Below are 25408 nucleotides of genomic sequence, written 5' to 3' on the forward strand. Positions count from 1 at the left end.
GGAAAGGATTGATTTGATGATGATGATAATTAAAAGTTTGAGTGGGTTTTACTGTAAGAGAAAGCTGATACTATACTTGGTAATTGGGTTTTTGAAAGAAGTTGAATACCAGATACGGCTTCTCTCTCTTTTGTAAGAAAATTCCATGTGTTTATATAATAACATATTCCCTTGACATTTTAGTTTTTGCAAATGTTTCAAAAAAATCAGAGGAGGTCCCTATATATGTAAGCAATATATTTCATATGTGTTTGAATTTCTACTTAAAAGCAAATTACTATTTCTGTGTTGATTCTGCTCAGAATGATAAAAGCTCTCAAATGTATTAATACTTTGATTCTAGAATTTCTTGAAAAATTGTGATAGTACTTACTGAATTACCAGACAATTTGTGTTGCTAGTATGTTTTATCTGTTGCTTATTAGCAGTACTCTTACCAACTCTGATAAATGTGCTTTTATTATGCCAGAAAGTTCAAATTATTATCACAGCAGAGCACAGCGTTACTGTTGCTGAATTGCTCCGCGTATGGAAGTTCTGGCATTTTCTGTTCCATAGTGGACCACAAGATGCAGAAAACAACAGGAAAAATATGTAAACAAAGAGCTTATTTTTTGGTTCCCTCTTTAGCTCTTGTGAAAATTAAATTATTGATCTTGATTATAAGAAATCGCTTTTCTTTTTTCAGAGGCTTGAGTAGAAACCAGAACTCATAACAGCAAAGTAATCTCATGAGCCATGCATGTTGTTCAGAATAATCTAATCCAGTGTGCATTACTTTAAAGGCTGTTCAGAAAATTGAAGCAAAAATGCTTCATCCTGCAGGATGACCTGTCTTTAAACTGTTAAAATGTTTCTAAATAAGCAATTTAATTCAGTTGGTATATTTTCCAGTATTTTCTAGGAACAAAACTATAGTTATAATGCATGATATTGATATCTACTTAGGAATTTAACTTGGTTAAAAATCCTTAATCTTGGCCAAGTGAAAGGGGGCAATTTGATTGCAAGAGAAAAAGGATTTCACGTGTGCTAGATGCAAAAATGAATTTAATATTCTTGGGTAGGAAGTTGCAAAGTGACATAATGTTTTAAGTCTGACTTCATCCATGCTGCGTTATAGATGCGTTATAAAAAGTATTTTAAAACTTAGGGTTTGCAATTGTTGCATGATGTAATGAATAAAAAACAGTATGTATGCATGAGGCTTAGTTGTGTCCAGTGTAAAGTTCAGAGATGATAAAAGCAGATCTTAAGAGAACAAGATGGAGGAGAAGGAGAATTATCTGAATAGATGGGAGCACTGCAGCATGTGGAGTTAGGAGCAAATATGCTGCCGCAGATGATGCTGATGAAAGTTGGTGGGGATGTGTGTAGTTTTGTAGGTGCATTTCCACTCACTAGGCCTGCAACAGTTATAATGCTAACAGGAAAATTAAACATCTGCTAGGCATGTGGCCCTTCAGATTCATGCTTTTGCTGAGGTAGCTTTGTTCTTAAATTGCTGATTATTCTGCAATTAACATGACTGTCTTTGTTACAGTTTCAGTCTGATGGAAGCAAGCAAGAAGAAAAAGAGAAAATGGTGAGTTTCTTAAAGACACTCAACCCAAAAAATGAACATAATACATCTAACAGAACTTGTTCACTTGACAGGGTTTATTTTGACCATAAAATGTTTAAGTGATCTTATTCCTCCTGCACAGTGCTTTTAGTATTATTATTTTATTAGTAGTAGTGAGATGGCAGTCTTTTTATCATTCAAGGAGCTCAATCTGTGAAATGCTCTCAATTTTACAGTTCGTCTGTTGAGGAAAGAGTTTATTTTGCAGGAAGAAGTCTTTATTTTAGACTGTGTAACCTTATGTTTAATAATTACTTCCCAAGCAAAATTTTGCTCTTTACCAAATGCTCACTGTAGACTTTTTGTTGAGGTTTGGTGGGCAAGTTTGAGCCACTTGCATCTTTTTGCTGGATCTTTGTTTTTTTCTCTAAATTTCTCAAACTCAGAATTTTGTTTTTTTGTTTGTTTGTTTTTTTTAGCTTAGCTTTTCCTACTACTTTATCTGTTTTTCCTATGAATTCTTTGACATTAGGAATGCAGCTTGCTGAGAACTTTACTGCTTTCTACAAGCTTTTTACTCAGGCAAATAAAACATTGGCGGCATACCTAGTCCATTAATTAGTTAGCAAAATTACAGTGATTTATCTATGTCCTTCCAGATTTTTCCTTCTTTTCAGGAAGTCATGGTTTTGAGATATATTTGTATTTTAATGGTCCATTAAGATGTGTAGCTCATGCGTGTTATTGCTTCTGATATACTTGTTGGTTATCATTTTTTAAAATTGTTTTTATCTCAGGAGATCTTATTTAGCTGCCTGTTGAGTATTACCGATCAAGTGTTGCTTCCATCCCTTTCTTTGATGGACTGCAATGCATGCATGTCTGAAGAACTGTGGGGAATGTTCAAAACTTTTCCGTACCAGTACCGGTGAGTAGAACAGTTGTTTACATTTTTGGAAGTAATCTCTCAAGTTGGCAGTACAAGCAATTTTATTTTTTCTGCTTCTAATTGTTCAAGGTATCGTCTTTATGGACAGTGGAAGAATGAAACGTACAATAGTCATCCTCTTCTAGTGAAAGTTAAAGCTCAAACCATAGACCGAGCCAAATACATTATGAAGTAAGTTGTGAAATTCCATAGGTAATAATCAAATGTAACTTATTCTGTTTAATGTCACCAAAGGAAGAAAAACCTTGGCAAAAGTACTCCCTTTTTAGACTTAATTACTTTATTAAATACTTAATGAACAAGAATTGTCAATGCAGAGTGATTTAAAAACTCCTCAGTGGTGGTACAGGCTAGCTTGTCATCAACAAAGGTTTAGTCTTCATCTGTGAAGACTGAGTCTAGTTAAGCTATTTAACCCTTCTATGGTAGATATGTGGTTGCTGATATTCTTTTGTTTCTACTTTAGATTTTTTTAAGACCTTAAATGTAGTTTGAGTAACAGTCACTGTTAAGTTTTGTAATATGAATGTCAGTGCAAAAGTTTACCCAAGAAGGATTGTTTAACCGAAGCTTGGTGGTGTTAACTGGAAAACTGCCCCTTTTTTTGTTTTAAACTTGATAGGGTGTTTTTTTTCTTTAAACTATGTGATCTTTTCTCTCAAGTAACCCTTGCAGGTGTTTTTTGTTTGTTATTGTTTGTTTATTGCAGGTACCATGCCTTTTCTTGATTATGCTCTCGATTTAGTTTTGGATAGGCAGTTTACATGACAGATTAATCCTGGTTTCTTCAGTAGATTCTTCTTTCAAAGATTTTTTTGACAAAGTACTAGGGATTGTGATGGTGTTCAATCACTGAAACAGAAATTATACCTGTGTGTAAGTTGTGGTCTGGAAATAAATAAAGCTAAAAGTATCAAAATGGCGCATTTTGATCTAATGTTTATATAGGCAGTTTTCTTGGGTATGTTGCTTAAGATTTGCTGTTAAGCTTGTATCTTTAGTAGGGAGTGCTGTTGAGGTTAAACCCGGTGAAGCTGACATTGTTTTCCAATGAACAGAACACAGCAAATATAAGTTCATCTATTGCAATAAAATATATTCTTTTACAGGCGTCTAACAAAGGAAAATGTAAAACCCTCTGGAAGACAAATTGGAAAACTCAGCCACAGCAATCCTACAATTTTATTTGATTATGTATGTAATTATATGTATTTGAACATTATTAGGGCCTGTCTGTAGTTGTTTAAATATGGGAACTTGCAGTCTTCATGAGAGGATTATTCTAAAATCAGTTTTTCTGACACTCTCATATTTTAAAGTATGATAATTCTTTCACAGTGTAGAAACACTGATCTGAGATATTAAACATTATGATAAGTGCTGGGTAAGCAGGACTGCCCTGAAATTGTATCTACTTTTGTGTGGGAGTAAAGCACTTAATTTGTCATGGCTGAGGTGGGGCCCAAAGGGATGCCGTGTTGTGCCGATCGCACATATTCAAGTTAGGCTGCTGTGGGCAGTTGTGTTTGAAGAAGATATTTTTATACGTAACATCTTTTAGGTGCAAACTGAATTACAAATTTGGGGAGAATTTTCAAGATTGCTTGGTATTACAAAATGCCTGATAATTGTACAAGTATACTGACAGATTTCCACCTTAGTTATAGATGTGATTCTGGATTATGGCTGAGTTAGTCTCTAAATGTTGCTTCAAAGATGTTAATTACATATAGCTGTAATATACCAGTAAGAACTAAATTGGATTAATCCAGAGTATTTTTATTCTCTTTCATATTGCTAAATGAGAATGAAAAGCAAGGTTATTTTGTAGGTTTTTTATTATCCCCAACTACAGAAGATTGCTATTGTGCTTAAGAATTTTGAAAAGCGACTTTTTTTAATCCTTGCATAGGGAAAAATATCCATGAAACGTTTTTTTGTGATTTTTATTCTATGATAGCTTAAAAACTAAAGTCTCTTTAAAGATTTTAAAGAAAAATGTTAATACAGAACTGTTTTGCATGTTAGAGCATGTTTCACTGATGTTTCTAATATACTAGATAAATCAGTATTACCTTTTATTTTGGAAATGGTTTAGGACTTTTTAAAAGTTAGTTATGAAAAGTGTTGTTTTTAGGACTTGAGGACAAACTTGGGTTTATTAGCTTAATGTACAAAGAAAAGATAATATGGAATTACTGTTCCTGAATGCTGGATTCCCTTTTCTTGTAATTTTCAGATTTTATCACAAATACAGAAGTATGATAATTTAATAACTCCAGTTGTTGATTCACTGAAATACCTCACTTCACTGAATTATGATGTCCTGGCATGTATCCTTTTATGTTAGTTAATGTAGCTAATAACTGGTAACAATACAGTTCCAGCTGTAGCTTAATTCGAGACTGTTTGCTGTGCTGTCCTACTGTAAATACTGTTTTCTTTTGTTGCTGCTTTTTGCTAGAAATACTTTATTGAAGTTTACAAGTATTTTGCTCGTTTCCTGGGTTATAGAGCTTCTGTTTGACCTCTTCCTGCTTCAGCACTTTGAAAACTATATCTTATTTTTAGCTGTTATTCTGCTCTTGAAGGCTTAGTAACCTGTCAATACTGAGGTAAGACTTTTTATGTTGCCTCTTCTTTTATGAATTATATTATTCGTATCACAGCTGTTTGTTAGTGGGTCCACTCTACTGTGCTTTCCATATTTGCATATTGTGTTCAGCTATTACAAATTCTAAAGATTAAAAAAGATTGAACTGAATATTTGCTTTAACTCTACTGAAGACTGTATTATTGAAGCTCTTGCAAATCCTGAGAAGGAGAGAATGAAGCATGATGACACTACGATCTCAAGCTGGCTGCAGAGTTAGTATTTTTTATTTTGTGTGATCTATTCATATTTAAAGTTTTTCACCTTTCCGTGGTCTGCAATCTACTAGCTAATTTTTCAAACAAAGGAAGGAGATGGTAAATTTAATCAGTAAGAAAACATCTTTCCTGTAGTACAAAACATTTTACTGACTTTCCACATGTATTTGATTATTTTATGTTTAATAACTGCATAGGGTTCATTCAATAGCTGTTTCTTCTTGCTTTAGGTCTGGCTAGCTTTTGTGGTGCAGTTTTCCGAAAATACCCAATTGAACTTGCTGGCTTACTTCAGTATGTAGCAAACCAACTGAAAGCTGGGAAAAGGCAAGTCTTGCACTATTATTCTGTATGAACTATTTTTATAATGTGAAATGCAGTATTGGGATGTTTCTTTTTCTGATAAAAGGATGCTGTAGGGGCACTAAATACTTACTCCGGCAGTGACAAAACTCTGTTTCTATTATCCAGAAGTTTAAGAAAATAAATTTGTATAAAGAATAATACACTTAGTGATTTTTTTCTCTAATTGTATAGTAGTGGTATATTTTTGAAATACTGTTTTTATCTGAAATGTTTATGACACTAATTGTACTAACCAACCAGACGAATGGTGGGGGGAAAAGAAAGCTGCCTGTTTGAATTACTATTGTGGAAAGTACTGTACGTTACTTAAGAATCTGTGGTGACAGAAGGTGTAATTGTTACAGTTTTTAAAACTTTTAAAACAAACTTTACAATTCGAATTTTGCTTTTCTTCATTGTCCTTCCCTTTTACCACTTAGTATTATTACTTTCTCTCTCATTTTTTGTTTGTTTATTTTTGAATGGATGTTTTTTGTTGTGTGGGTGAGTATTGATTTATGATATGTTCTATTATGAATCCCCCTATGCTTGCTGAAAGGCAGGTGGTACCGATGGAGAGAAGGCAGCATGTTACTTCAGGGTATTCATGTTGAGAAATCTAGTTTTTTCCCTTCCCTGCAATGTAGACGCTCAGTCTCATGTGCTCCCTTGTCCCCAATTTGTTATGTATTCTGATGATGGTACAATCACATTGATCTACAGAAGAAAGGTAAGTAATGTTTCTTGTATTTGCCTGGTATTAAGTAGCAAGCTGTTAGGTATTTTGAAATAAAATTGTTTTCAATTATCAGCTTAATATTTGGGATGTTAAGATTGTAGTGTGTTTAGCAGCGTGGCCTGTTCCATAAGACAGAGATCATTTGTTTAGAGCACAATCTCAAACTGTACAGTTCCTAAACAGAAAATAGAAACTATTTGTGACTGGAAAAACAAGGAATCCAACAAAGTACAAGTTTTTATAAACACAAATATCCAAGTGTCTAAATATAAAACTACACTCTGGAGGGCATAGATCAAAACTGTTTTAACACAGGTCACAAATTTCAAAAGCTCTTACAAAATATTGCATATCATCATGGTATAATTTGTTAGACTTCAGATGAGGAAAAGTCATTGCCCTGTAGAATTCAGGGTACTGAGCAAAGCCTCGCCTTTGGAGGGGCTGTTTGTTGCAGTGTTTATACTTTCTGTGCTTTAAGTCATAGTGTTTTCCATGTTCAGAATAAGAGTGAGAGACTCATCTTGACAGTGAATTTCTAAGATTTAGAAAAGGGAGGACAAAAGCAGGGGGAAGAGGGAGGGGGAAAGAAATTTTCCATAGAATACCGTATTCATCATAGATGAAATACCTCTATAGGTAGACACAATGTGAAGCATGTAGAAACAGAATAAAGGAACAATTGCTATTTTATGATAAATTTGTTGATGTTTTCTTTAAAGGCACTATGCTCACTATTGTTTCTAAAAGCAGTACTATACTGCTTCTGCCAAGGGATTTTGAAATCCAGCTGTTGAAGGGCTGTATTGCTTTTAAGTAATAACTTTTCACATGCAGGAAAGAAGCCATCATATACTCAATATGCATAAGAGTTGCATCGTAATTGTGTGTTATTTTCTTGTTGTTTGTTTTTTAAATTGACTTAATACACTTTATAGTGTTGTCTTGTATTGTGTATTGAATATTGCAGCTCCATTTTCTTACACAAGGTTTCTTGCTCTGCTACACTTTTCTGTTTTCTGTACAGCTTTGATTTGCTTATTTTGAAAGAAGTGGTTCAAAAAATGGCTGGGATAGAAATTACTGAAGAAATGACAATGGAACAGTTGGAAGCCATGACTGGTGGAGAACAGCTGAAAGCCGAGGTGTGCTCATGTTTCATTGGCAATTTAATGTTAGTTTAATAACTAATGATACATTAGTAGCTTAGTGATAGCTATTGCTTGCTACAGTTTGTGAATTCTGACAACACAGTAAGAGGCTACTGCGTTCATCATGCAGCTGGTCACTGCGGTGAACTCAAGGGCCTTGCAGGCAGGCAGCCAGAATGAAGTGGCACAAGCAATAGTTACTGCGTTTCACACTATTCCTTATTAAAGAACTTCCTCATTAATGCAAATTATAGTGGTCGTTATAGTAGTCCTGTTATTGCAAGACTTGTCCTGAGAGTAGTGCTGCTATTGAGTGCAGTAACACATGTACCACCTTAGTGGTTAAATCTGTTACAGTTTTTGCATCAGAGATCTTGTGTATTCTCTTTAAGTGGGTGATTGTATCTAATCGGTGCTGAAGTCTGAAGTTTTTCTATTAAACAGAGAAGCGACTTGCATCAGATGACAGAAAATTTAGGTCTAAAGTGCAATATCGTAGTCTAGGATGCCTTCACTTGTGATTTCGGTATTATGGATATAAAAATACTTTGGGGATATGTGGGTATTGAAATGTCACTCTTCACAGTGCTGTGTGAAGGACTAATTGCTTACCACAGTATTGGAATCAAAGAGAAACTTTTTTGAAAGACAGAAGTTTGTTTATGTGTAATTCCTCATTCATATTTATGATGCAGCCTTTTTAAAGTTAGGGCATTTGTCTCTACTATGCAGGGTGGATATTTTGGCCAGATCAGGAACACAAAAAAATCTTCTCAAAGGTTAAAGGATGCATTATTGGACCATGATCTTGCCCTTCCACTGTGCTTGCTTATGGCTCAACAGAGAAATGGTGTGATCTTTCAAGAGGGAGGAGAAAAACATCTGAAGCTTGTGGGAAAACTGTATGATCAGGTAAGCAGAGCCCACATTTGCAAGAACCTTTTCGGTGGCCAATTGTGGTGTATCTGTGTAGTAGATAAAAATTGGCAAAACTATCTGCCTTGATTTCACTTAATGATTTCAATAAATCGGCATAGATATGCAGTACGCTGTGGATTTGTGCAATTTGAGATCCTGTCTCTTACATGTATGGACCGAAATGACTCAATTTGCTTATACAGGGTTTGAGATATTTAGGAGATGGAGTTTGGTGTGGTGCTTGTTGTTGTTGTTGTTGTTCTCCCACACTCCCGTGTTGGTATTTTGTTCCTGAGTTGCTGTCTTAGAATTAACAGCAGATAACACAGCTCAGCAAAAAATCATTCATGGTAATGATTGTGTAAAATAAAGGAAAGTATAATTGAAAATAAATATTGGCGAGATACGGCTTTTGACATATTGTCCAGATAAAGTGTCCTTCTGTCTTACAGAACAGCAGTTATTGCTTAGCATAAGTTTTGATGATTTGTTCTCCCTTTCAATTGACCTCTGAATTAAAGAGTAAAATGTCCTCTGTTATAGGAAATAAGAGATTTATTTTTTTTTTTGTTTTCTGCTATGTGTGTGTGTTTTTTTTTTTTTTTTTTTCCTCCCCCTAAGGAAGCATCCTGAATTCTTTCCTTCCTTCTTCTCTCTTTAGAAAATAAGTACTTGTTCCATTCTAATGGAACAGAATGCTCTCGGTTCTGCTGGCTTTGCAGGGCTTTTTTTTTTTTTTTTTTTTTTTTTTTTTTTTTGTTAGGTGCACGTTGAGTGCAGCTAAAACACAAGCAATGCTGGTTGAGTCAGCATTGAATGGCAGAAATATTTGGTATGGAAAACCTAGCATCTCCATCCCTGTCAGGAAAAAATAGTGTTTATTTAATGATTAATAAATTCTTGCTGTAATATATGTCCAAAAAAAGTCCTCTTCGTTTCTGAACCGTACATTCTGAACTTTATTTTTTTTTTTTCATGCAGTGCCATGACACACTGGTACAGTTTGGTGGGTTTTTAGCATCCAATTTGAGCACTGAGGATTACATTAAGAGAGTGCCTTCTATTGATGTTCTCTGTAATGAGTTTCACACACCTCATGATGCTGCATTTTTCCTTTCAAGACCCATGTATGCGCACCATATTTCAGTAAGTAAAACTCTTCTTTGTCTCCTTCTTAGAGCTGCAGTGTTGTGCTTTATCACTATGAGTGCTAGGGTCCACTAAAGTTTGCTAAGTAAACTTTGCAGAAATTTCAAGAAGAGTTAGGGCAGGATGTGGAGCCATATATTTATATAAGATATAGCCTACTCTTCAACTTCTGCATAACTGAGAGAAGTTGTAGTTAATGAAGTCATCTGATGAGCTAGGTGATGACAAGACTTTTTTCCCTACCAATGTGTTAGTTTTAGCAGATGTTTTAGATGCATTTTTGCTGAGAAGGAAAGTGTTGCAGCTGCAAACAGGCGTAGTAGTTCAGGAATTGTCAGAAATAAAACTAGTATCTAGATTCTTGTTAAACTTTGACAGCAATTTTTAGTTGTATTAAAGTGTTTTTCTGTATCAGATGAATTGGAAGAAAGCACGATCAATGAAGACCAAATCCCTCCCGTACAGATAAATACTAAAAGTTCTGTGGGACTTTGGGACTATGACTTTTTAATGCTTTATGTGTACAAATAAAATTTAATGTGTGAACTTCTACATAAAGATTTTATGCAAATTTTATGCTATTTTGTTTGTATGTGTACAAAGATTACAGGTTTCTATTTCTTATTTTTAATCCACAGTCAAAATATGATGAACTAAAGAAAGCTGAGAAGGGAAATAAACAGCAGCACAAAGTTCACAAATACATTACATCGTGTGAGCTGGTGATGGCACCTGTTCATGATGCTGTGATCTCTCTGCACCTTCCCAAAGTCTGGGATGACATCAGTCCTCAGTTTTATGCTACGTTCTGGTCTCTGACAATGTATGACCTTGCTGTCCCACATAGTAGCTATGACAGAGAAGTCAATAAACTTAAAGTCCAGATGAAAGCCATAGATGACAATCAGGAAATGGTACGTTTGTATCACTTGTGTTCCAGGTTAGATTTCCTAACTTAGAAAGACTTCCTGAAATCATAGGTGATTGTAACCCTATACCTAGAAAGGGTAAATCAACTGTCTGTGCACTAGTACCATCTCATAGTGGTGGTATTCAGAATGGAGTTCTGCAGACTTGCTTATTGTCTTTTGGAGAATGGTGATGTTGTTACAGTAACAACAGAGACTTAAAAATTATGCCAATAATGGTTTTGTATGTACTGCTTAGCATTGAGGAATAAAACAAGAGAAATGTGGTATTTGCTTGTTGTGATATTGTTACTGTAATTGCAGGGAAAGATCTGTCTTTGCTGGCATACCGGTTATGCAGGCATTATTTTGTAATTTTTTTGTGTTCTAAAATCTGCTTTCTTCATAGAGGAAGATACTCAAAGCTTGTTAATTCTAAACAAGAGGGTCCATTCAGAGAGGTTTAATATAAACTAATTCATCCTTTCTGATTTCTCATATTCACTTAGTCTAGATTGACTCTTCCTGAGAATTCCCATATTAAAAGTACCAATGGCTTCACTAAATCAAAATTTCTGGAAAATCTGTTATTTGGAAATCAATCTTGGACAGCTGTGTCTGTATTCTAGTTCAGCTGTTCACTTTTATCTTAGCTTTAATTGTTTGACATTCATAGGTAATACCAGGTGATTACTAGATCAATGTACTATTTAGTGAAAAAGTAAGCTTTTCATGTATTCCTTGGTATTACCAGGGATCTATCTATAGCAAATATTAAACAAATTGCATATGCGTTTATAGCCTCCAAACAAAAAGAAAAAAGAAAAAGAACGTTGTACAGCTCTTCAGGACAAGCTTCTCGAGGAGGAGAAGAAGCAGTTGGAGCATGTGCAGAGGGTCCTGCAGAGACTGAAACTGGAGAAGGATAACTGGCTTCTGGCAAGTGAGTATGTAGGGAAAAACTGTGGGTGTTTTTTAAGTTGTGTTCATCCCCAGACTTAACTTCTGAGATGTGATAGACTGGTACTCTAAGTGTTGGTTTTAGAATTTGATCTCTTATGTTGAGACACAAGTTCAGAGACATTAACTTCAGGCTGAAAGTTTTAGTTCAAATGTTGACTAGTTGTTTTTTTATTCTTTGTTTAGGGAGATTCTTTGCTTACCTCTTGCAGTGCAGATACCTTTCAGTATCTGATACCTTTCAGGTATCTGCACATACTAAAAAAAATAAACTTACCGAAGTTATAAAACTTACATCAGCCAGTTTATTCTTTTTGGTAAGATTATACACTTCTAGAATGTAGATAGATGTGGATGAATGTTATCCCATTAATTTGCTGTCTCTTTTTTTAACTCTTAATTTCCTTTTCTTTTTTAAGAGTCTACCAAAAATGAGACTATCACAAAGTTTCTGCAGTTGTGTATATTTCCTCGCTGCATTTTTTCGGCAATCGACGCGGTTTATTGTGCTCACTTCGTAGAACTGGTGCATCAGCAGAAAACACCCAACTTCTCGACACTTCTCTGTTATGATAGAGTGAGTAGTTAGAACAGTGTATATATACTTAACTATTATTTTTGAAAATAATTTTGTAGTGTTTTTACCCACTGTCCTGCCTTGCAGAGATCTCAAGAAAATCATTACCTGTGCTTAATACCAGAGTCTACATGGTAATCAGAAGTTTCCTTTTGGGTTTAGACTTGTAAAAACTAGACTTCTCTGTGCTTCAGAGGATTGTTTTCAAAATGTTTTTTTTTTTTTTTTTCCTAATTTATTCTCATGAGGATAGACTTTCAAAGCAAAGTCATTTGTATCTATTATAGGTTAGAGGGATCTAAATTTCAGTTGTCACAGGAGTCAGATTAAGGTTTTGCAGCCTTCCTGTAGTTTGCATTTCTGTGACCTCATCTACTCTCCCTTTCCAACTATGTGCCCTTCCACTCCAGTAGGAACTTTCTTTTACTTCCCCCAACAGGCATCATGCTTGGGACACAAGTGTACAGTGCTAAAGAGATAGGACAAGTGTGTCCTATCCCTGCTAAGGCATGGGAAGGATGCCACAATGAGCACATTCAATAGCAGTAGCAGACAGATTTTCTGGATCAAACAGGGCAGTTGGGAGAGACAACTCTCTAGCAATACAGATTAGCAATACAGATTTTTTTTTCCCTGTTTGCATTCCTGTGGAAGAAAAAGGGATGAGTATAGATGGAAGACTCTTGCTGGATAGATTCAGCTCCAGCAGTACCTCTACAGTTTTGGGATATCAGAATCACTTTAGTTTCTTAATAGTAACAACTTAGCAAGTTTTCTGTGCAGCTATTATAAATTGGACCGTGAGCTTTGATTAAAAGGATTTGTATGGAACTATGCTGTAAAAAATAGGATGGAAACTCTTCCTAGAAACATTGAGTTCATAGTTGATCTGGTATCTTTTAAGATAAGATTTTTGAAGTAGATAAACTTTTAGATGACAGGTTAATTATGAAGGGCTGAAAGCTGGATTGGAAAAAGTCTTGGAAAGCATACCCAGATCATCTGATAAAGGTTGAGTAGATAATAGAAAAGGCTGCTTCTCATTTCATTCTCTGCGTAGAATGAGACTTAGTTCATCAAATGAGGCACGATTCCCAAATATTTCTGTTATCAGAATTCTGGTATCTGAATATCTAGCCTAACACCTGTTTAGATTAGAGAAAATTTAAATTCTGATGACTGTTTGCTTTGAAATTCATTACACTGCACAAGTCAAAGCTAACTTTCTATTATTATTATTAGGTTTTCTCTGATATTATATATACAGTAGCAAGTTGCACTGAAAATGAAGCTAGTAGATACGGCAGGTTTTTATGCTGTATGCTGGAGACCGTGACTAGATGGCACAGTGACAGAACCATATATGAAAAGGTATGTAGTGTTGCTAAAACTTCTTTGTACATGAAAAAAGTTAGATAATGTCCACTTGGATGCTCAGGCCCAATAAAAATGAATCTAGTGAAAATTAGGTGTGTGAATTTTTCTGGTATTCTGATTTTAAAATTATATCTGTGATTAAGATAGTTTTAATAGAAATAATTTTGTATAGCTTCAGAAGTAAAATGTGACTTTTATGACAAACATGAGGAATCAGAAGTGAAGTTAAACTCCCCCAGTGGTTAAAGAAGCTCTCCTATTATTCCCTGCAGAAGTTAGCTAAATTGTGAAGAATCCTTTCATTATCTAACTCGGCTAATATTTCAGTATATTTAAGACTCCTCTCCCCCTCATTCTTGTCAGATATATTTGTAAAGAGTGATAAAGTTGACGTATTAAATTTTGTTGAATTCTTATTCTTATGCTTCCTGAACAATACTTGACTTTTCTTTTTATGCACATGAAGGAATGTGGCAACTATCCAGGCTTTCTCACTATATTACGGGCAACTGGATTTGATGGTGGAAATAAAGCTGATCAACTGGATTATGAGAATTTTAGGCACGTGGTGCACAAATGGCACTATAAATTAACTAAGGTAAATAAGGGTGCTGAAAAGTTCATGTCTGTAGAAATATTAATGGGAAAAAATCCTGATGGGGTTTAATTTGTGTTGTAGGCTTCTGTACACTGCCTTGAAACAGGTGAATATACACATATCAGAAATATCCTGATTGTGCTGACCAAAATCCTTCCATGGTATCCGAAAGTGCTGAACCTGGGCCAAGCCTTGGAAAGAAGAGTGCATAAGATATGTCAGGAAGAGAAAGAGAAGAGACCTGATCTATATGCATTGGCTATGGGGTAACAACACCTTACTTTAAGAAAGTGATTAGAAGTGGATCGTGAGGCTTCTAAAGACTTGGAACTGTACAGTCCTAACACATTTGATTTTTACCTTATCGCAGAAGATTACCCTATCCTGCATCTCAGGGCTGGCAGTGTGAATGAAAACTTACAGTTCGTGATGGATGTTCGTTAATTGCCTTTACAAGACTCTAGTAAAGCACACGTAATAGTAAAGATTTCCACTTATAAGAGCTTAACTTTAATTTTAGAGAAATAGTGCAGCCACACTGAGCTGCTGATAGAGCTGATAGAGCAAAATGAAGAAAGCAAAGTGCATAGATCTTTGGTCTAAGTTTATACAGTTCTAAAATGTTAAACTAAAATGCTTAATTATGTTATGCATCTTGCTGTGGTGAATGCAGAATCATCCATGTTTGTTGGAGGGCCTGTTCAGATTGCTATAGTAGTTGAAGTTTTGTTAGTAGGTTGTGTTTTTTTTGTGTGTTTGAGTAGGGGAGGAAGGGGAGAGATTGGAGAGATGGAGTTTGGAAGTGGAGTGTTTGTGTTTTTGTTTATTTGTTTTTGAGGTGATTGAAGGGCAAGAAACTGCATATCATTTGGGGAAAACTGTGAAAAGAACGGAGGAACTGTTATGTTAAATCATTTAAAATTCAATCCATATTTTTGCTTTGTGTTTGTGCATATTTAACAATCTGTGCGACTTTCAGCTATTCTGGGCAGTTGAAAAGTAGGAAGCCTTACATGGTACCTGAAAACGAATTCCACCACAAAGACCCACCTGCCAGGAATGCTGTAGCTGCAACAGTACAAAATGGGCCAGGTGGTGCTGGGATGCCTACATCTCTCTCAATAAATACAGCAAAACTGGAAGAAAGCACTACTGAGGAGACTGGTAAACTTGCTTTTTATAGAATTCTTTTAATACTAAAACAACTTCCTGAGAAGTTGTATTGTTAAACTTAAAAGATAAATTCTAAATGTTAATAGGACTAACATAAGTTATTTTCAAAATATGTATTTTTAGTAGATTTTCAGAACCCATATTCTGCATTATTACTTATTTAACTATCACTTGCAACTGATCTTTCATGAATAAGTTGTTTTATTTTAATCAGTGAGCTCTTATTCACTTGCTGAAACATTTTTGTCTTGTAAACAGATAAACTGAAGGAGAAATCTCAGGGTGCTGTGAAAGTTATTAATAAAGCTGTTAATGCTACACCAAAAGTGACAACAAGCAATGGAAATAGTGCTTCTAATAGGTGAGAAACTTAGTTTTCCACATTTCCCATTTTCCTCCGTAAAAATCCTTGCATTGTGCTTTAATGTGACCTGACTATTTCTTTGTCTTTTGTGTTCAATCTAATTTGTTTCTGTTTCATCAATCTTTAGTAAATAAAATTATTTCAAAATATGCAGTTGTACCAAGCAGATATTTTTAAGTGTGTTCCACATCAGCTAAAGCAAATACGAAATAAACTAAAACACTTGTCTGCTGCTGTTCTGATAATGTGACAGCAATTATTCTGGCTGACTGCTGCTGTTTTCAGGAGGATATATCAGATCACTAGAAGTAAAACTCTTGAGATAAGACAAAAGCTAATTTTACACACATGTTAATTGACCTTTTTATTCTTTTTATAGCAAAATTCTTAAAGAAAAAGATGATAAAGAAAAAAGTGGGAAGGAAAAAGAGAAAGAAAAAAAAGACAAGACTCCAGCTGCCACTCCAGAGACCAAGGCACTTGGGAAGGATGGGAAAGATAAACCAAAGGAAGAACGGGCAAATAAAGATGAAAAACCAAGGGAGATCAAGGAGAAGACACCAAAATCTGAAAAAGAGAAGGAAAAAGCCAAGAAAGAAGAAAAAGCTTCAAAAGAAGAGAAGATGAAGACAGTTGTTACCAATGTTGATTCAAAGTCAGCTGCAGAAAAGGAGAAAGAAAAGGAGCCGTCCAGAGAAAGAGATGTAACAAAGGATATGAAATCCAAGGAAAATGCTAAAGGAGGAGAAAAGATGCCAGTAGCTGGGTCCTTGAAGTCACCTGTTCCCCGATCAGAAGCATCAGAATCTGAAAGGGGTAAGCTTGTGTGTTTAAATTGTGTCTTTAGAAAATAACTCTATGTCAAAAAAAAATGCTAGAGATGATGAGGAAGAGATGGCTGCATAGTAACTGAGAGAGTTAGTAACTTAGTAACTGAGAATTAGGTATATACGTCTTTAAAATGAAGGTTGTTTTACTTGTGTTTTAATAATGCTATTGTTCTTTTCTTCCTTCAGAACTAAAACGCCGCAAAGTTGATACCCATTCTTCTCCGTCACATTCCTCAACAGTAAAGGTTAGTATAGCCTGAGGAAGGCAGCGTCCATGTTAGGCTCACAAGTTTGGGATGCCAGTATCCGACTTCCTTCAAGTTTTGTGCCAAGTATACACTGGAGAGCCACTGGAGGTTTTATATTGCATTAGAAAATGCATTCCTTTTCTTTATTGGCGGACTATCTTTTTTTCTAGAAAAATATTTTTAACCAAAATAAAGCTTCAAGGACCTAGCACAAATTTTGTAAATAGTTTTGGAAATGGCAAGAGAATTTTTACACAGAAGTGCCTCATTGTTTTAAGCAGTCAGTTTTTTTGGAGTGCAATGGTAGCTACAATCAAATGAGTCTTTGCAGCAGAATGGAGCATATTTTTCTGCACTTGTATTGAAGAATCTGTAGCACTGAAGATTCCGGGATCATGCGGGATGTACAATACCTCTGAATTCATCAGGCTTCTTGATGAGCATCATACCGATATGTGCCTTCTAAGGAGGAGTCTTGAAAGGCGTTCCATTTTAAAGTCTCCTTGGTGATCAGTTCTCCTGTAGTTGTGTATATTCAGTGCGCATGCAGCTTCTGTTGTTACCTTCCCTTCGAGGTTTGTTTATTTCCAATGGGTTCCCACCGTGTTGAGCCCTGCGTTACGATAAAACCAGATGTGGCAACCAAGCCTACTAACCAGCAAAGAGAAACCCCAGGCATTCAAGCGCAGCACAAAACCGTGGCTGTAGCCTACTTGAAGACTCAGGGTAGCCAATCCTTGCTCCATATTTATTTTATTTCTAAACCATCTCTATGTTCATGGAATCTTTGAATTTGCAGTACGTTGAACCTGTAAAACTGTAAGTTACTACTACTTCGTCAAGAGCACTGTGATGGATTATGTGGGCTTTTAAACTTCACCATCTTACCAACTTTTAGAACAAGCTTTTCTCTTTAGTTTTGTTTTTTTCAAAGATTACATCTATTTTCTGTAAGGTTTGTTTGGAAGGTTTAGACTCATTTTGGAGAACTCAGAAATATCTATAATTATTTTTGAGGGAACAGGTGACTTTTTTGCTTATTTTTGTAAATGGGAATGTAAAGTCATTTTAGAGTGACTTCTACCACATTTAAGTGAAAGTGGAGAAGATGAGTTTAATTTTTTTTTTTAAACCTGTGTTTCACCTGTGCTTCAGTTAAATTGAGGATTAAGATTTTTTTTTTAATTATTATTTTTACATTTTGCAGAAGTCTTGGTGGGAGAGTGGATTTTCAGTATTTTATGGAAAATTAGATATAAACAAACTTTGTAGTATACATATTTTTATTGGTAAAATGGGGTGTAGAGAATAGATGACTTTCATTTTTCTTTCTTTTTTTAAAAAATACTGTAGTTCCTATTCCTAATTTTGTTCATTATAAAGTATTAACGTAAGATTTATTTCAGAAGGAGTAGCTGTTTTTTCTTTCGAGGGTCCCGCCGTGCTTCCCAAAGTTCCTCTGGTTTCTGAAAACTATTCCAGCTCACGTGTCATCTCCGTTCATTTTCTACAGGACAACCTCAGCGAACTCAAGGACTCTTCAGCAAAGGTTTGAATCTTTTAGACACCACCAAAGATTACACTTCTTTTGTTGCTGAGAAAGCTTTTTCTTGGTTTTATGGCAAACCCCATCAGAAAACTCAAATCCCATTCCTGTAAATGTTAATGTAGTAACAGAATGGACTGGGGTGTTTTCCGTTTTGTGTGTTTTTGTTTTGTTTTGTTTTTTCCCCCCTCTCCCTGCCTTTGTTTTGTTATTTTCTTTTTTACTCCTTTCTGCTGCATAGAACTTCTGTGCTGTGCTATCCTTGAGGCTCACTCCTACCTGCAGGTGACCAGGGAGAATTTGTTGTGTGGAAGCAACCTAAAGAATAACTGCTGAATTTACTGTTATTTTGATGTTTTTTTTCAGAGACTTTCTTTTGTAGTTCACAATTTTACCTTCAGTTTTATTTTGTAGGTAGAAATAAAATAGCACAGCTGTCAGTACTGTCTTTGCTTTATTTAATTCCAGATGATTAAACCAAACCATGAACCCAAATATTTGATTTAAAAAAACAAGAAGTGACTATTTGGATATTCAGTGCCAGCTGTGATAGCTGTGATTTCTATAATGGTTTTGTCTGATGCCTTTTAATGGAATCTTTCTACCATTAGCTGTGTTTATTGGGGAGGCACCCTGTGATTCTCATAACTTAAATCTGATGAGATGATAGCATCTGTGGATCAAATTCAGATAATTTCAAATAATACTTGTAAATCATTGTGTGTCTTTTCTTGTAAATTTAATTTATTTGCGTTTAGGGAATGATAACATCTCTTGAACTCGCATCTATACCCACTATGATATTGGACAGTCCACACACACATTCTCCTCTTCATCTTTCAAATGGTTAACTTAAAACCCAGGTTTTAATTAGTTGTTTTTAAAGCTAAATTTACTTTACATATGAATACACTTCCATAGTGTGTAATTAATTATTCAAAAATGGCTTGACATTTTGGTCAATGTTGAAAGCTAAGTTTTTTAGCTTTTGAATTTTGTCAAGTGTTATACTTGACAATTCTGTGATTTGTTTCTCCCTCACTCTCCAAAGAAAAGTTGAATATATAAAAGTATTTAGCTTTGAAATGAAATTGAAATTGGTTAGAAACAGAAGTGGAATAGCAGGCTAGAACCTTGCAGAGCAAACAGCTTCTGTTTTCAGCTACTTTTATCATTTGAAGCTCAGGGGTTACCTTTGAAGTCTGTACTTATCTAAATTAAAAACAAAATGAAAAAGCCCCACAAAGTATTGACATTGTGGATTAAGGTTATTCTTTAAAATTTAGAACCTGTTTAAGAAACTGATTCCATTCATTCATTCCAGGCAGAATTGCAGGTGCTAAGTCAGTCCAGGAATCTACACATCCTGTATCAGTAGTACTGCTTTGATGTATCAAACAATACTGGTAAATGATTTTGTGTGTACTCAATAAGTGTTTCAGTTAAGTGAAAAAGTTCTTGTTTGGTGCTGAGAAAACAATATTACAGATTAATTTATAGATGACCAGTTTGAAAGTGTCTTTTACTTATTGTCTGTATAGTACCAATATTTAATTTTGCTCTTTGAGCTAGATCTGGTACAATAGAATAAGACTTTCAGTTACACATTTAGAAATACATATTAATTTTCAATGATATTGCCTTAATTTAACAGCACTACATTAACCACACTACTCCAACACTGTCCAAGAGTAAGGAGAGAGAAGTGGACAAGAAAGATTTGGACAAGTCAAGGGAAAGATCAAGAGAGAGAGAGAAGAAAGATGAAAAGGAGAGGAAAGATCGAAAAAGGGTTGGTAATTTTTTTATGAACTAGTTCAGAAGTTGTTAAATATTTGTAAAGCTCAAAACCCTTGCAATAATAACTGGTGGTACAGCCTATCAAAGCAGAAGTTATCCAGTCAGGGTTGTTCTTTTGTTTTGTTAATATTTCAAAGGTCAGTTTATATTCATACATTCTAAATCATTACTCTTCAAAACCAGTCTCCAGAAGCTTTAAACAATATGTAATATTCAGTTATCTTTTAAGTATTCAAAAAATACTTAAGTGCTGCTTCAGGAGTATGGCTGTATTAGTCTGCTAACATTTGTGTAATTTATTTGGTATTAGGATCATTCAAACAGTGATCGGGAAGTGCCACAGGATTCAACCAAACGACGCAAAGAAGAAAATGGGACAAGTATGTACTGTGTGTGTGTGTGTGTGTAAGGTCTTTATAATTTATGTGAATTGTGAATCATGACTTTCTGGTGTGTTTTTAGCTGGCTCTTCAAAACATAGTAAAAGTGAAAGTCCTTCTGATTCCCCTCGTTCAAATGAAAAGGAAAAGGAGAAGAACAAATCAAAATCTTCAGGTAAAGAAAAAGGTGATTCAGTCAAAGCAGAGAAGATGGAGAAGAGCTCCTCTGGTAGCAAAAAGGTAAAAATAAGCTAGTTTCATTTTCTGTTCCCCATAAGCAATTAAGCTTATAGGGAAAAACAATCATTTTTTCCTATATTTTGTTGCCCATTCATGGCCTAAATCACAGATGTCAGTGAGTGTGTAGGAAAATGTTCTGGAATTTCTGGAATATTTTGGCTCTACATATTTCAGCAGTCACCCTGACTGGATAAATTAGAGGAACAGTTACTTTTGATAGTTGCCAGGAAGAATCATAAATTATAAGAGAGTATTCAACATTTCAAGTGTATTTGTAGACTGTTTGGGAGCAAATACGTAAAAGCAGGTATTATTATGATCCATTCATCTCCTGTTCACTTGTTAAGTGCACATCAGCACAACTCTTCTTTGTGAAACCAAAGCAGCATCTTGTAGCCATATTTGTAAAACACCAAACAATATTAGTCAGTTGTTCTGCATCTTTAGGGGTTACTGTAAACTGTAAGACAAAGTTACAGAAATCTCAAATCATAGAATACAATTACATTCACTCTGTCAGTTTTCTTTAGGTAGAATCACTGTGGCCAGTTATAACTTTAAATGTTATGATTCTTCTAGTCACTGTACAATGTATACAGTAATAAACTATTTCTCTTATGTATATTTTTGCCAAGGAGTCAAGACATGATAAAGAAAAAACAGAAAAGAAGGAAAAACGAGACAGCACTGGAGGAAAAGAAGAGAAGAAACAATATCCTATGAATATCAACATTTAAGATAAATACTGAAATGTAGCTTCATTTCATTATTTGTACTAAAATGTATTTTTCCTTAATGCTTGGTCTACTCATAAATCTTCAGACAAGCACAGATAATGAAGAATATTCCAGCCAAGGTAAATTTTTTTTTGCTTTGCTTTGAATGATAGCTGCTATAGGCACCATAGGTTGGTATACTGTAGAAACAGGCTGAGTGTGAAAGGACCTATACGTTTTTTTAGTTCTAGCTCGGAACTTTCTGCATCCTCAGTATAGGATTTGACTGTGTTTTCAAACCTCTTTTGCAAGTGTGAAACAAAAGAGATAGTGGGCTATAAACAGTGTGGGGTCAAGGACACACACGTGGTACTTTGTTCTAAAAAAGGTGGATTAAAAAAAAAAAGTGATGTATCACTGAATCCTGGTAGTCTTTTCAGACCTACTTTAAATACATGAAGACTAAAACTGAGTTTTAAGAGGGTACCCCTTCCCTCTCCCCATCCTTGCACATAATAATTTTCTCAGAATAATTCATTTTCCATTACTTGGAAAGCACGAGGGAGTGGCACAGTGAAATTAAAATTAGTTCAGCTGCCCCATGTAGTGGTTCCCATTCTTCCTTCATAGAGCAACAGCAGTTTTACATTCTATAAACGGAATAGATATGGTTGCAAAAATATCAAAATGACTGTTCAACAGATATGAAAAGATAGAACTTCTCTCTCTCATTGCAAGTTGTCTTGGTGATTTATTATTTTTGTCATGTTCTTTATTCAGAATTCATAAATTATTTCTCTGAAAATTTTGTTTGTAGATTCTGTGAGCACTCAAATTGAACACAAGGAGAAATTATGTTGAATGTTTCTTGGTTTTGGTTTTTTTTTTCATTCAGTTTGAGTTTTTTAGACTTCGAAATGTCTGCTTTCTCAAAGAAATACTGTTCCAACTACTATACAGTATAGCAAGGCAGATCATGGAGGGATGCTTTTGTTAGACAAAGCAATACACTTGGGGAGTAGGGGAGGATGAGATTAGTTGCACAAGTCCTTTATGTCTCAGCTCTTGCAGAAGGATTAATGAGGCTGAAAATTTGCCCTGTTTTCATGACTGGTTGATCAAAAAAGATGCTGCCTTTTACAAAATGACTGTGAATCCTGTTTCAAGACAGAATTTCTTTTTTATGGGAATGGGAAACACCATCACTGCCTAGAGTGGTTGAGGATTCTTGGTCTCAGGATATTAAAAATCTGTCTGGATGTGGACATCCAGCCCAGTCTTTCTTTTGAGCAGTGGAGGTGGACTAGATGATCTCCAAAGGTCCCTTTCAGTCTTGAGAATTTTGTGATATAATTACATGGTTTTCCTGCCTTGAGGACCAGGATATTTTAGGTGATACTGTATGGAAAACTCCCTGGAGAGATTATTGGTTGTGGACTCTCCAGAGGACTCTGCTTGTAGTGACTATGCTCCCTTCAGTCGAAGGAGAAAGGGCCCTTGACAGAATCTCACGATCGTCCATTTGCATTTGACAGCTTTAGTAAAACAAAGACCAAATCTGAAAGGTTGTTTTGTTATTGGGAAGTATTTTTAAGAGAAAAAAAGGGAGTAGCATGGTTTACATAACATTTACAGAGGAATGTTTTGAAAAGGTCTCCTACCGAGAATTACAGCAGTATCTTGCTTTGGTCAGGTCGGAAAATAAACAAAAAGACAAGAACAACAAAAACATTTGTGACAGCTTTAAATGGTGTAGCAAAGGTTTTTGGTTTCGACACAGAAATCTAACAATGCAGGAAAGCTGCTTTCTCTTTTTCCAATATGCAGCTGTAGTAGGGGAAGAAACTTTCTGAAATTTTCTGATCACACGGAAATGTCATCTGAAGATGATCTCTGCAGTTGGATTGTTGCCTCCAGAGCAATGGGGGATTATTGAAAAAAGGATCTCGAGAGTTTCGACTGGTGACATTGCTTGCTCAGCCACTGAAGCCAAGGGCAAATATGTGGAGGGTGTTTGGGTAACAAAGTTCACACTGATAACTTGTGCTCCTTGGAGGATGTTGGTAGGGGAAAAAAAGAAAAAACAAAAAGTTGGGGTTATTGCTTCTTAGTATTATTGCTGTTTTATCTTCCTGAAGTAATAGAAGATGCTTCTATACAGGATGATTAGGAGCAGTGCTCAGGGCGGGGGGGGTGAGAGGGGAGGGGGACAGAAATCATGGAATAAGCTGGATTTATGTCCAACAAAGTCATTATTGCCTAATCTCCATGGATTGATTCCAGGTTTAATCATTTCATTTTTGACAGTATTCTGATATAAGGAAAGAAGTGCTTAGTAAATGTCAGTTGCCATCAAATTGACATCCAGTTATGTGTAATGGGCTAATGGAGCATCTGGCATAAAATGCTGGTGCTCTCCATTATTTGTATAGTGAAGTACAAAAAAATGCTTTTTGTGATTAACAATTGTGAAAGCTAATGTTATTGTTTTTTTTTTAAACATTCTTCCTAATGTACAGCTTTTGAGTGACTACAGATCACACCTATTTTTCTCCTCTAGAAAAAACTAACATTTTGAGTGGTTCTAATTCTAAACCAGCTTTTACTTTGGCAAGTGACAGCATGCTTATTTATATCTTTAAGTTAGTATTTCATTGCTTACAATGCAATGCTTACATTAATACAGCTCTTGCTAAAGATAGATCTAATGAGAGAATGACTAATATTTCATTTTTCCCACATTCTTTGAACTGTGAATGGAGTAAAATGCTGAGTTGTGTGACTAGTACTTCTTTGAATGACATCTAATTGCAATTTTTTTAATGCCTTGATTGCAGGTAAAATTGAAATGGGAAGATATATCCAGCTGTGACCAGAAATGTATTTTCCAGAGTATAGATTGCACAGGAATTTGTGAATGAAGAGGACCCATCTGCATCTCCTTAAATTATTCAGTTCTCTGCTTTATTTTCCCCATGCTGAAGATTTAATTGTTGAGTTGTACATTACTGTATTTTAACTTGTTGCTTAGTTTCTTACACATTTATTTTCAGTACCTGGCTGAAAGTGTTACCTATTCCATATTTTAGCACAATGTGCTGCAAACAAACAGTTGCCATAGTGCAAATGAGGTTTCATCTGTACAGAGTTCCACTTTAGGTTGTCTAAATACTGCCTGAGTGTAGTAATTCTTTCGATCTGAAATGCATTCTTTTAGATGTTTGAAAACCACAAATAAACAGTTATTGAACCTTTTTGAATTTACCTCATTTAAACTCAATTTTTATTTATTACTTGGCCTGTTTTTAATATCGGTGACTAAAAAGAACCAAGTGGGAGCACTGTTTTCATGCAATGCTTAGGGATTATTTGTATATTATGTGTACAACGCTGACTTGTTTAAAAAACAAAGAATGAACCCCATCTCTTCCAGCCCACCCTAAACTCGTGCTCAGTTGTCCCTTGCCACACCTTTTGTTTGTCATGATGTTTTTAGATTAATTGGAAATGCTCTCTTCAAAACTGAAATAAAGTAAGTTTCAATTACAGCTACAGGAGCTTTGTATCGCTGAACTTTAGTCTGAAAAGTTTCACAATGACATTTTTAAAAAAAAAGAAACAAAAAAATTTTTTATCTGCTGAATTCTACCAGTGTAACCTTTTTTCTAAATAAACAATAGTTTTCTCAATGGGTCGTAAATCATTGTGTGCGTGTGGTCGCTTAATTATTTTATGTGTTGTTATGAAACTTTGGTGTTAACGGGTGTGGAATTGTGCGAGGGTGTTTTGTCCTTGCTATGCACAGGTCCTCTGTACTTGCTTTCTCCTCAGAAGCATCTTGCAAGGGTCTGAATCATACAATATGTCAATAACCCAAGTACCTCTGCCTAGTGTAGAAATACAGGTCTCTGTGGCACTTTAACAGTAGTTTCAAGAAGGACATGGGGTTTGACTTGTATTTAATCAAGTTTGCACTTGTCCTTGATCTGAAGTTCATTAAAATCT

At 35.2% G+C, this 25408-nt stretch overlaps 1 protein-coding gene across 3 annotated transcripts in view; it reads left to right on the plus strand.

Annotated features, from left to right (window-relative positions):
- THOC2 (THO complex subunit 2) overlaps positions 1 to 25103 on the plus strand; it is a 46988-nt gene extending 21885 nt beyond the window's left edge. Inside the window, exons 14-40 of one of the 3 annotated variants that reach the window (XM_088527564.1) lie at positions 1544 to 1585; positions 2362 to 2492; positions 2583 to 2684; positions 3623 to 3707; positions 4753 to 4846; positions 5301 to 5381; positions 5615 to 5711; positions 7496 to 7613; positions 8352 to 8531; positions 9519 to 9683; positions 10325 to 10600; positions 11396 to 11537; positions 11974 to 12131; positions 13374 to 13502; positions 13975 to 14106; positions 14188 to 14372; positions 15086 to 15270; positions 15538 to 15640; positions 16023 to 16459; positions 16660 to 16718; positions 18235 to 18270; positions 19922 to 20059; positions 20378 to 20447; positions 20530 to 20687; positions 21323 to 21399; positions 21496 to 21543; positions 24241 to 25103. In XM_088527564.1, coding sequence (XP_088383690.1) covers positions 1544 to 1585; positions 2362 to 2492; positions 2583 to 2684; positions 3623 to 3707; positions 4753 to 4846; positions 5301 to 5381; positions 5615 to 5711; positions 7496 to 7613; positions 8352 to 8531; positions 9519 to 9683; positions 10325 to 10600; positions 11396 to 11537; positions 11974 to 12131; positions 13374 to 13502; positions 13975 to 14106; positions 14188 to 14372; positions 15086 to 15270; positions 15538 to 15640; positions 16023 to 16459; positions 16660 to 16718; positions 18235 to 18270; positions 19922 to 20059; positions 20378 to 20447; positions 20530 to 20687; positions 21323 to 21399; positions 21496 to 21523 — 3408 coding nt within the window. In that variant the 3' untranslated portion in view covers positions 21524 to 21543; positions 24241 to 25103. Of the gene's footprint in view, positions 1 to 1543; positions 1586 to 2361; positions 2493 to 2582; positions 2685 to 3622; positions 3708 to 4752; positions 4847 to 5300; positions 5382 to 5614; positions 5712 to 7495; positions 7614 to 8351; positions 8532 to 9518; positions 9684 to 10324; positions 10601 to 11395; positions 11538 to 11973; positions 12132 to 13373; positions 13503 to 13974; positions 14107 to 14187; positions 14373 to 15085; positions 15271 to 15537; positions 15641 to 16022; positions 16460 to 16659; positions 17448 to 18153; positions 18271 to 19921; positions 20060 to 20377; positions 20448 to 20529; positions 20688 to 21322; positions 21400 to 21495; positions 21544 to 24240 lie in introns of those variants that run through there. The other 2 variants (XR_015913542.1, XR_015913543.1) reach the window with 2 other exon arrangements.
- Positions 25104 to 25408: the final 305 nt, after the last annotated feature.

The sequence above is a fragment of the Tinamus guttatus genome, unplaced genomic scaffold, assembly GCF_059628265.1.
Source record: "Tinamus guttatus ecotype Peru unplaced genomic scaffold, ASM5962826v1 Tinamus_guttatus_pri_ptg000287l, whole genome shotgun sequence".
NCBI classification, from domain to species: domain Eukaryota; kingdom Metazoa; phylum Chordata; class Aves; order Tinamiformes; family Tinamidae; genus Tinamus; species Tinamus guttatus.